Source organism: Orbicella faveolata, unplaced genomic scaffold (assembly GCF_042242905.1).
Source record: "Orbicella faveolata isolate gen_17 unplaced genomic scaffold, um_ofav_v1 contig_14, whole genome shotgun sequence".
Taxonomy (NCBI): Eukaryota; Metazoa; Cnidaria; class Anthozoa; order Scleractinia; family Merulinidae; genus Orbicella; species Orbicella faveolata.
The window spans coordinates 742483-755117 of NW_028301541.1; the positions used below are offsets into that span (position 1 = coordinate 742483).

Here is a 12635-nt window from a genome sequence, read left to right on the forward strand (position 1 = left end):
GGTTACGCCTTTTCTCAACCTCTCAAAACGTTCTTATGAGTATCTTTTACTTTAAAAAAAGTCAAAGTCTTAAAAAAAATCAAACCTCCCTTCGAGGCCTCGCCCTTCGCCATTTGCCTCCTTTTGATAAGTCACCTATTAGTTGAGCATAATAGAGTTGCGTGACAACCATGGGATGAAACGGAACACGTCACTTTCCGTTTCAGTCAAAAACTGAAAGGTCATAACGCAATCGAAAGTGAGTTAAATTGTTTCTTTTTTGCAACCCTTTTAACGCTGTGGAGATGCTGTGGTTGCGAGCTATAAGTCTAATAACCATTTTTTATGGCTTAAAATCTTCAGGTAAGTTTTTTTAGCAAGCTTTAATTCATGTTGACCTGGAAGGGCATACAAGGGAGATATCGCGGAGTGTCGTGTTTGATTTGACTCATGTGCCTTAGGTTCAAGCCGGAGCAGGTTCTGTTCTTTGTTCTAGAATGGTATACTGGATATTTGAATAGCTAAAATACAACGTTTTTTAGAGGACGAAAAATTCGGTCAATTGGAAAAAATGAAATCCACGGGGCCTAGGAGAAGAATTGATCGTAGGAATGATAGTTCCGGCGCTAGATGATGAAAGTCGCAGACATTGTTAACGCATAATTGCATGCATATGATGGTATCTAGGAAGTGGAAGGAGAGGAATATAAGAATTTGAGATTTAAAACGAATATTTAAAGTCTGTTCTACATTGTTACATGAGATGACTGCTGTGAAGTGTGATCCTGACTGGCAAGTATTAAGACCTTTAATATCCAGTGGATCTACTTTTACTGATTATGCAGATTATATAAACGGTATGTACAGTAGTTGTTCTGCAAGTGATACAACATATCATTCGGGCGCTTTTCTTCTAAGAAGGAATTCACAGTTCTCTTTTCAACGTTTCGTTTAAAAGTTTCATCCTACTGGTTTCCTGTTTTGGCAAAAACGTTGCGTGACGGTCGAGGTCGCTCTATACGCGAAATGCTGAACTTCAATGCATTATTAAGTGCCACTAACCCCCCAAATTTTTTTTCCTTCAATAAAATGTACTAGTTTCCCTGATTACTTCAGCGAAAAAATGATCTCGATTGATAAAATCCCTGCGTTTCTACAAGCGTTTAAACATGTAATTTCTATGTTCACGACCGCGCAGAGTGGGATCTGGGTCGGGCTACTAGTGACGTCACTTCGGGAACCGGGCTAAAACACTTAGAAGACTTTTGACTGAGCTTCGAGGGCAGTCAGAACATTTTCGGGGTATTTGTGATTCATATTTTATCAAAACTGGACAAGAACTTTAAGTGAAAGAACTGTATCATCTAGCATTACAATTCGGAGTCTAGCTACCATTTGGACGGTTGCGAAGTACATTTTTTTTTCCATTTCGAAGTGCGGGTCGCTGGTCGAGATCGCCGCGTTGTATAATTATATTAAGGCCGGGATCGACAATTTGCCGGTCCATTTGGGTTATAAAGGTACAAACAATGACTGAAGAGTTAGCTTACAGCTCTTAAAGGGTTACAGAGATGCCAATAACACGAAGAGTTGATAATTTGACTTGACGGAACGTGCAAATTTCGGAGTGACAAAACACTTTTACATTCAAATATTAATTTCCCCCGAAATAGAGGGGGAAATGCGATGCAGTCGTAATCCACTCCTGCCTGCTTCTCCAGATCATTGATTGAAAATAGTTTTAACATAAGAGATAAGCAGAGATGTCGGCAAACAATATTCGAAGGTGAGGTAACTTTTCGCTTCGTTATTGTCGCCCGACCGTAGAATATGCACATTCAATTACTGTGTACGAACACGAGCTACACAAACTTGCATGTTCCGTACTAGTGAAATCGTGGAAAATCCTTCGACAAGATCTTGAAAAGAGGTTCAGTGTACTTTCAGTTAAATGAATACATTTCTACTTCACTGTTATTTTGAATGAAATGTCCATTTTACACACGCTAATAACGTGGGAGTCCTCGACTTATCAATTTGCGTTTCGGTTGACTGACAGGCGCATTCTCCTTTCAGCACAACAATCTCCGTCGGTAGCTATAGGGTCGAATCTCAATCGTTTGTTTCACTTTCCTCATATATTTATAAATGCTTGATCCATTCTAAGTTTGTAATTTAGATGTATTTCGTTCCTTGAAGACGAAACTCCAAGAGCAAAACAATTTTGTATTCGGAATGGCCGTTGAGAAACACGGCCAGATTACAGGCGACATCCGACGTGCGTGTGTCAGGGGCACCCAACGGATCGTTTCGGTAAATTATCTGTTCGGAAGGCCTTTAATCCCTTCTGATTTTCTTGAGAGAATTGGCACCTCGAACTTTCGTGATATGAGAAATTTAATGTCTGTTGTTTTCGGACTGTTGAAAATGTCGTTTTGAGTACCGAAAAAAGGTCAGCTATCATTTTCGGAAAGGCGATAAGACCTAAGGTTTTCGGGAAATGGACAAAAAAGCCCTAATAAAGTCGAGAATACTCAAGTTCCCCTAGAATATCCGAACAGATAAATTTTTTCTAGTGCAACCTAAAATTAACCTACAGAGCTTTAAAAGTACTCCAGATAGCCTAAAACAGCATCTAACAGCATTAGAGAGAAAACGGTCGTTGGGTGCCCCTGGTGTGTTTTTATTAAAATCCACAAATACACAGTTAGTTCACCAGTTCGAAGCCTCAACAGTCTTCTTCGCGTCGTTGTAGAACGTAGGTTTAGTTTACTATTCGTTTAGACAAGTCAAGTCTCTATTTCAAAACGCGATGCGTTTAATTTACCGTGTAATTTCGTCACCTATAGTTTCGTCTGGGACTCGCGTCGGAGGATCGTTTGCGCTCGAAATAGTCAGATGGCTCCCAGCTTATCCCAAATTCCTGTCTTATGCAGTACCTTGACAATTTCAAGCTCTCCACTAGAGATAGAGAAGAATATACAGGCCATGAAAATCTCTAGGTTTTACAGTAGCGGCGAACCCGAGATCGAAGAAATCCTCAATGGCTCCCCAGCGTTAGCTTCGCACAGATCAGCCCACTTCTTTGGTCTTTTTCTGGCAGAGTTTCATCGAGATAGAGGTATTGAATGAAGAGGAATACTCTATTCTACGCATCCTGTATTGCTAAAGCCTCCAACAACATATCTTCCTTGCATTCTGCAACGATTTTGACACACACTATCGCATGTTCGCATACATTCTTCTCTGAAACAAAATATTGTTATTCCCGAAGTGACGTCAAAGGCCAACTCGTCCCATTCTCCGCTATTCCTCGGTCGTGAACATGGAAAAGGGCAAATTTGTAAACTTTAAAAATTCATAGAAAATTAACGAAAATGGCTAAAACGATAATTTTTTCGCAGTGGTGATCAGGAGAAAAAGGAAATTTATATTAGCCGAAAAAAAATTTTGGGGTTAGTGGCACTTTCACGGGGATCGGTCTTAAATCAGAATTTCCATACTTTTACCTAATCGCATCTTTTTGGTACGCTGCGGCGGCATATAAGGTGAATTTGGTCGAGCCATGTTCCGTATTTTGGCGAGACATGGTCTAGCCAAAATACCCAATATGCCGCCGAAGCGGACCAAAAAAGGTACGATCAAATTTACCGTTCCTAAATTCGGCCAAAATTCGGGAGATATTCTCCTACTTACGGTTACCAGGCTATAACCAGTTATGTGGTGCGTGCGATGAAGAGACTGGTACGACTCAACAACCAGTGGAAAAACTGGTGAAGGAAATAAGTTTTGAACAGTTTATAACGGCTTCAGTGATAAATGTGGTGGCAAAAGTTGTGTAAAACCCTTCTGTACAAAACTGTTATCAGTAAATTACAGTGTGGGTCGAAAAATAATTATTGTCCAAGTATTGGCCCGAAGAACGGGCACATTTTGACCCAACTTTTACAAAATTGCGCGCTTAATTCACTCACGGAGAAATAACTTAGCTTGAAAGTGACCAAGTTATCGCAGCCATATCATCTTAGTGACTTGATATCGCAGAATATCAGGACGGTAGACACGGCTTCTTGGCTAATTGCGATTTGGTACGGTAAATTATTTGAGTCATCTGGTTATTATTGGTTTATAGACTCCATTCTAGGTCGGAAATCAAATCGTGCCATATAATCGAAATAATTTGATTTAATTTTTATAGACTCTGTTCGTTGGCCTGCTGGAACATACGGCTTACCCAAACCTGTATCTGGGTGTCCTATAGCTGATGGCTTTCAATGGGAGGAAGGATGGAGATCCCAGGATTTACATGGTACACATTCAAATAACACGAAATCCACTGAATTTCATCTTGATGGAAAAGTTGATTACGAGAAAGTAAACAGATCGTTCTGTATTAGAAGTACAGCTGACATGAAAAAGAGGCCCAACTGGCCACCAGGTTGGTAAAAGACTGTCTTAGGGAAAGAAGTGTTTAATGATAGAGCGGTTTTTCAATTGAGTAATCATTGCAGCCATTTACAAAAGATAATAACAATATCTTTGGTAATTATACGTAGATGACGCAAAGCGCGGGAAAACGTGTGCGTACGACACTCAAATGGAAACCGCTCTAGTCTTTTTTGTGATAAATACAAGATTGTTAAAGCTAGTAAACACTGATGTAAGCAATAGTAAAAATCAGCAAACAACTGCATAAATTTTGTATCTTCTGATTCAAGGGTAACACCTTTAATTAGTAAGTTATGCGAATACCTGTTGGTAGCCGTAGTACCATAAACAGCGTTGATATTGTATTCAGTATACGTAGCTGCAGCTGGTAAGTAGTGTCCATATTGTATTGTAAGTAACTGTAGCATTGTTAGTAGTGCAAGTGACCGCAGTACCACAAAAAAAAAACAAACAAACAAATAAAAAAAGTAGACCAAAATCAAAACAAAAAGTAGCCATCTAACCATTGATAAACATTTAATACTCTCTGCAGGTCAGTACTGTATATATAAAAGGAGAGCATGCCCGAAAGATTTGACAGGAGGAGGTGTCTACTGGGATGACGACAACTCAAAAAATGCAAACAGTAAAGGCGGGGTTCTCCCTGGTGGTAAATATAACAACAACACTTGGATCTATTTTTGCTGTAAAACAGACGGAAACAAAGCCAGTGCTGTACTCCTTCCTTCTCAATCTCCATTTTACCTACTGGCTTACAAGTCAGCGAAATGTCAGATGGTCATGTGGACGGTAGCAAATCTGGAGTGGATACATTATGACACAGCACACTCCGACAACAATGACAAAGGCTACTCAGCCTTTCCCCACGATGCTGGAAAACAACACCCCACGATTTACTACTGTTACTACCGCGGTAAGAGAAAACATTTACTTCAACTGGTTACATCGTTTATTCCTTCGATTAGGTAACTGATATCGAGTAATTAGAGAGAATAATGTTTCCATACAGGTCATTGCTGGTTATTTTTTGTCTAGTTCTGCGTCGAGATAGCTAGTTGACAAGATTTGCTCCGGTCCGTCACTTAGAGAGTTCCCCACAATATTCAATTCTTGGTAGGAGGCGATCATACTTTAAACCAGCTTTAATCGTTTTAACTTGCCACTTTATCTCAATTTTGTGCAGGGTGTGAAGTAACCCTTACCGCAATCAGCGGCACTTTCCAGTCACCAAACAACTCAGATGCACAGTACTGCTCCTGGACGATCACGGTTAACAAAGTCCAACAAATCCACTTGACGTTTAAGTACTTTAGTGAACAGAACGAAAACGGGTTCGATGAGCTACAAGTGTATGATGGAGAGAACGCAACAGGGGTGATCTTGGGAGTGTTTAACGGCAGTCATCCTCCCCCTAAAGATGGAATTTACTCCTCGTCAAATCGAATTTTTGTTATTTTTAAATCAGATAAGAATAGCTCTTACACTGGTTTTAAAGCTGCATATTATGGTTCTAATTTCTCGGGTAAGTCTTGTTTAATAACTTTTGTGGTCTTGCATAAGTAGAAACGCTGCATACAGTCCGGGTGATATTGTTTTTTCAAAGTTTCTTGTCAGATTCTAATAAAATCATGAGTATAACTTAGTAAACATGTATTGCCCTTTTTTTTTTTTCTCCTACTATAGCGCCCTACGTTACGACAACACAAAGCCCGGAGATGACAACATCACCTTCAGGTACTCCTAAAACAATTCCTACGGTGAAAGAAACGACATCTATTAGAGAGCCAAGACCAACAAGGGAAGGTGGAAGAAAACATCAAAGTGGACAAACTGGGGAAAAAGGTTTCGTACAAAAATAGGGAGCTTAAGCTCCGTTGATGGCAACGCCGAGGACGACGCCTGTTCAAAAATGAATTTATAGTTTACCAGCGCAATTCGCAACTATCTAGAATTGTTCAGTACACCTATGGCTCTACAAACGTGCTCAGGCTAAATATGCAATGTCAGCGTTCAATTGCAAATGGAAATACGAAAAATTAGCCGTTGTCGCTCGCGTTCCTTGGACTACGCATAACTTGGTTATTTCACGTTCCCGTTTTGCGGAGGACGGCAAAGAAATGTACAAAGATTTACAACGCACGTGCGCAGCGCCATTGTTTTGCTCATTACACCTTTTGTTTGGTTACGTTCTCGTTGCCGTCGTCGTCGTGGTTTGCTTAAGTTCCGTAATATTACTTTTACAGCCTTATGAACTATGCAATAACTGAAGATATTGGTCAAATACAATTCATTGCTAGACAGTCAAACCACAATCTGTCGATCTAACAATTGCTTTTCAATCCGGGTAAACCTGACGTTTCCATTTATATGAAGCTGAATTTCTTTTAGACTAATTATTACTCTTGTCAGTTAGTATATATTACTGGTATCACGCTACTTGTCAAGCCAAGTATCACGTCACGTTCCCTGCATAATGTCGAGCCTGGTGAACAATTCTTTTAAATTTACTCTCTTGCAGGTTTTAATGTCGTAGCTGTTGTCGTCCCCATAGTATCCATTTTCATTTTAACTGTCCTACTTGTAACTGGATTTTTCTGCTGGAGAAGGTATAAAGAGGATGTATGATATACAGATGCTTCAGAACAGTCAATTTTTGAAGATAAGCAAATGACTGGCGTTTTTAACTGGCGCCAATCTTACATATCATAAGGACGTTCCAGGAATGCTCGTGTATGGTCGTTACGTCCTATTATAGGGTGCTTTTTTTGGGGGGTGATCTGGATCAGGATCAGTGGCCCAAGATCACTCGGATCATGTTGCATCAAAGGAACCGATGAATCCACTCTGGTCACGCATTCATCAGTTCCTTTGATAAACCATGATCCGGGTGATCTTGGATCACTGATCCTGATCAAGATCACCCCAAAGGAACACACCCATAGCATAATAGACAAATCGGGATACGATCTTATCGGCTACGTAATAGGCGACCATGGCTTATCATAACGTTTTATCGGGAAAATCCATCTTAGGATATCTATGTACTTTAAAAATATAGTGCAGGTCTCCACCTTAGTTTTTGGAAATTTTTTTTTCAATATTATGTCTGTTTTCTCTGTTGGACTCAAAAAGTGTAAATTGAGCTTATCGATTAAATAATCTTGAGTGACTGCTTGACACCCTTTTAATATCATTTGTTTGACTGTTTTTTTCTCCTGCCAGGAGGACGATGAAAATTGAAACAAATACTGTACTTTTTTCAGCAAGGTACTTAAAAACGTAGTTGCTTTTAGAATCCTGTCTTAAGGGATACAAGACCAAAAATAGTTGATGAACTTGAACTAACAATAATTATAATGCATGATACGCGACAGCCTTTGCTGAAAACTATATCTTTTAAGCGAATAAAAAATAAACCGTAGCTAAATACGAATAACACTAGCACTTTTATGTGAAGTATCAAAATGTGCTGTTAACTTTATCCTAGTTCAGTGCATATTCATTTTTCATGGAAAACTTTGTACCTTAGGGCCTCGAATTGGCTCGAAAGTGTAGAAAAAAATAGCTGCTTTGTGCTCGACGAAGCTTTTCCGTATACTAAACGTCAAAGTTAACAGTGTCAGGATTTGATGTTATAGGTACAAGAAGTTTTTTGGGCCGGTCAAGAGTTTTGATACAATCTGTCCAAAATTCCCTTTGAACGGTGAAATCATTTTTCCATGAATTGTAAAACAACTCTTAACAAAAATAAGTTTGACCCAATTGATTTTTGACATTACACAACAATATCTCTTTGTCCTCCAGTCTTCTATTGTGTAAAAAAAGTAGACAACTAATTTTCTTTTTATTGATAAATTGCTTCACTCACTGGATTTTTAGGTAAAGGAATAGAGATCGTTCACATAACTCTACTCCACATGCTAATGACCTATGGCAGCAGGAAGAATGTACTAAATATGTCAATTTGACAAAAATGCACGTAATGTACCCATGTTGCTGCGAATTCTAATTGATGGTTCATTTCAGCCCGTGGTTGTAGAGTTACAAGTCGTAATTTTCAGTGATTAAACTGATTAGATGACATCTAAACATGAGAGTCAACAAAAATCAAGTTTTAGGCTTAAATTCGTATATAACGCCTGTCGTAATAAAGAGTTGTACAAATTTATAAAGAGATGTAACATAACACGCGAACATGACTATCGTTTATGTTTCTATTTGGAATTCGCAGCAATATTTGACCAGCTAATCTAAGGTATTTCACGTGCGTTTTTGCCAACTTTGCATATTTAGTAGGTGTTTTCCTACTATAGTAGTAATTAGCATACAAAGTACAGTTATGCGAAAGATCTCTAATAACATGTCGCCGTCCTGTGACACTTATTCTATTATTTTGTTGTTGATTTTTTTTAGGTCAAGCGATCAGCGCCCAGTCTCAGTTGAAAATCCTTACTACGGCCGGTGAGAATCACGATATAAATAGTCAACTAGTTAACTTACCGTCCTACATAAGCTAACGGTCAACTCTAGCCTACCTCAGTCTTCTGATTGACAGGCCGTATAGTGTGTAATTCTATGAAGACATGATTGAACATCGCAGTTATACACACAACTTAAGCAGTTATAAAATTACATGTAAAGCCCGAAAAGAAATTCAGGTTTGAACGGGATTCGAACCCATGACCTCTTCGACACCGGTGCAGTGCTCTACAAACTGAGCTATCAAACCAACTGGAAGCTGGTCATGTTGTGAGTCGTAATATACCTGTAGATGGTGAAGATACAAGTGAGTACATGAAAGATCATATTTTTGAGCTGCGGAGTTCAAATATTTGATCTTTCAAAGATTCACTTGTAGGGTGTAATGCTTTTGTACATTTTATCTCGCCATGCATACCTTGTGCAGTAAGTTGTGTATTTTTTTTGTTTTATCTGTACAGTGATGTCATAATTGCAAACACAAACGAGCTGTACACTGAGCCTGTTATTGGACACGCAAGAAAGAATGAAGCGCAACATTACAAGGATCTAGTCAAAAAAGATCAAGATTCACTCTACGATACTGCGGCCGATGGTGTTGCGTTGAACCCCGTCTATGACAGGTTTAATTTTTTGAAACAAAACCTATTCAAAAAATGATACATAGTTAAATAATAGATTATGATTGCTTTGTCTTTGGCTCTAGTTGTCAATATAATGTTCATAAAAACTGTTACATGTAAAAATTTGTTGCGAATTTTTTGTCTTCCCCCGCGCAAGCATGCTCTAATACTGTCACATTAACGCGGTATTTTCTAACTGACCCAATTAAACGTATTTGTTAATTTAGAATTAAGGATAGCGCTCTGAGGTCTGAAACACCTCACCTATTTTCCGGGAGGAGAAACGGTAGCCAAATGGTAGACGCGTGGGAAGAGGGATGGGCCCCAAGCCGAGGCCACTGGGTTGTGTTCTTGGGCAAGACACTTTACTCTGTATTTTCTCTCTACCAAGGTGGAAAACCTGACGTCAGGGACCTTAATCCTGGTGTAATCCAGTCCGCGGGACAGGACAAATATTTTTGGTCGATTCATGCCATGGAAGCCGGAGTATATGTTCTGTGAACATTTTTTGCCGTGAACAGTTTTTGTAACTTGTACTATTTGCAGATTCTTACTTGGATTAATGTACTCTGATGTTCAGCTTTAAATTTAAAGGGTTTTTTTGCTTGTATTGTAGTGATTTGGTTATCGCAAACACAAACGGGTCATGTTTCTCCCAAGACGATTTGTACACTGAGCCGGTCACAGACGACCAAAAAAGGAATCTTCGGGCACATTACATGGGGCTAGTCAAAGGGAATCAAGATTCATTGCACCAGAGTGCGGCGGCTAGGTCTTCGATAAACCCCGTTTATGAAAGGTTTGATTTTCACGAACAAAAGCGTTTTAATAGTTAGATTTATGGGCTACATTATGAAATTATCATTATATTGGTTTGGTGTGGTTTGGCTTCGTTTCCTCGGACTGTCTCTACGGTGTCCTATTGAAATATCACGATATTGTGAGACGTTTTTCTGACATGGGCTTAAATTGAAGGAAAATTTAAAATAACAATTCCTAAAGGTAGGAAAACCTAAAAGGAGTAATAATCAACATATAGGTACAAATGAGGAAAATTAAGACGGATTATGAACAACAACTTCCAGTGTAAAGCCTGGTAAAATTTGCTTTACAATGTGCCATCTGTGATCAAGGTCCTTTAAAAATGGTACACAATATCTTGTACCTACATCCTTTTTCTTGCCAACTACTTGCAGTTATTTTCATACATTTTTTGAGAAATTTGCGTATTTCTTTAGCTCCGACTACAGGAATGCAGAGGCGGAACCGCCTTTATATATGGAATTAGAGAAAGAAACTCCCTTAGGGGAAGACGCTGCTGCCGATGCTGTGTTAAACCCCATATATAACAGGTTCGTTTGCCTCTTTTTAGTGAACTTTGAGCTATTTTATTTTAATCGACTTCTCTCCTCTCTCGGCGGGGACTTACAATTTTTTCTTTGTCCCATACTCTTCACCAAGTGAATAAAATTTACTTATTTGAGTTGGACTAAGTTTAATGTCAATCACCTTTGCATTTATTTATAACTATACTCGACGCTTTCGTGTTTCGTGTTATCAACCTTAGCAGTAGATAAAAATAAATAAATAAATAAACAAATAAATACGGTAATTGACCATTCCGACTTTTTAAGGCTTATGGAAACAAAAAATGAAACAAATAATGTAAATGAAGATAACTTTGTCAAAAATTCCAGCTCTATAATTCTTTATGCAGAACTTAGAAACATCAAGTAATTACTGTTACCATTACTCCCGTCAATATCCTTTTGTTATTTAGTTTCATTCCACATTTCTATAGAGCTATATTCAAATTCTCTCTTGCCTTTAATTGCCTCTTGCAATGTATTTAATGGTTTCAAATAAGCTTTATAAATGCATGTTTGCCTGTTGTTTGCAGCTCCACGTGAAGGAAGAACGATGAAGGTTCCTTGAGAGAGGGAAGGCTATTTTCAGACAGCATTGCACTCCGTTAGACCCGCATTTATAGTTAGAGTTTACTATATCAGTGTGAAGTTAAACAGTTTTATTATGTTAGTAGAAAATTCAACTCACCAGGTTTTAGAGATATTTTCTAATTAATTTATAATGCTAGACATCATAGGCAGGATATTATTGCATAAAGGAAGGATGATTTTTCCGTCTTTTTTGACAAACTTGTTTCACTTTTATCAACATATAGTTATTGTCGAAAGGATGGGTCATTCCGTATAGAGTGAGGAGTACAAAGTACAATGAACGTCCGCCCTATCCCATGAGTATCTAAATTTGTAGATAAATCCAAAAATATTTTAAAATATTAGCTCATCCATACTGTGTAAGCAACTACAGTCAAGAGCGTAGGACAAAGAAGAATAATAACACTACGAAAGCACGTATTTTTGATAATTTCCGTTTTCTTCATTATAATTTTTAAGATGCATTGTCACGTTAGTGAATATTTGCCATTGAATGTTTAATGGTTGCAAAAATAGCCTTCGGTAGGAATAGAAAGGCTGAAGAATAAGAACTTTTTTTAAAAATAACCTTTCTCTCTTCTTACAATATAGACATGAAGCATGAGATCATAGTCCATTGCATAAAGCAAGCCCTTTAGAAATTAAAATCAGGTGATATCATGCTTTCCATAATCCAAATCCAAACAAACTAAAGACAACCCCTACGACTCCCCCCAAATATCCTTTCCTTCGCTACTTCATCCTTCCCATCACTTAAACCAGTTTCCCTGTGTCACTGAGACTCTTTCGAAATATCATTTAAGAAGCCTGCACTCTGTGCGCTTACCCCCGACCCCTTTGATGATGTCCTCATTTTTCCAGACGTTGTAATTTTCGTTCAGCACCTGGAAATAACTTAATACTCTAGCTTCCTCCTATGCAGTTAAAGCTGCAATAGAAAGCGAACCTGTCTACCGCTACAACACACTATTGAAAACATTCTGCTCTAGTAACTTATAGTTCTAGTTCTCTCCGGGTAAACTTGTCTAATCACAATTGAGAGGCGTTTGCTCATTACATAGTTTCATGTCTCTTGTATATTGCTTACTATATTTCAGAAGTAACTGGCCGTTTGGCGAGCGATTTAGACTGTAAGACCATAGCATCG

The 12635-nt window shown here is 38.5% G+C and overlaps 1 protein-coding gene across 3 annotated transcripts; it reads left to right on the forward strand.

Annotated features, from left to right (window-relative positions):
* Window positions 1-158: 158 nt before the first annotated feature.
* Window positions 159-12148, forward strand: LOC110062749 (uncharacterized). Of its 3 annotated transcripts, XM_089286112.1 has the most exons (12): window positions 164-342; window positions 4178-4417; window positions 4961-5341; window positions 5612-5950; window positions 6112-6270; window positions 6947-7034; window positions 7651-7695; window positions 8842-8889; window positions 9369-9530; window positions 10147-10329; window positions 10769-10882; window positions 11431-12148. In XM_089286112.1, the coding sequence occupies exons 1-12, from the start codon at window positions 285-287 to the stop codon at window positions 11438-11440; spliced, it is 1827 nt and encodes a 608-aa protein (XP_089142238.1). In that variant the 5' UTR covers window positions 164-284; the 3' UTR covers window positions 11441-12148. The 3 variants fall into 3 exon arrangements, 2 of the variants coding, with proteins under 2 accessions (XP_089142237.1, XP_089142238.1); XM_089286111.1 differs by lacking the exon at window positions 11431-12148 and having other exon boundaries at window positions 161-342; window positions 10769-11079; XR_016206294.1 differs by lacking the exons at window positions 10769-10882; window positions 11431-12148 and having other exon boundaries at window positions 159-342; window positions 9369-10016; window positions 10147-10212.
* Window positions 12149-12635: the final 487 nt, after the last annotated feature.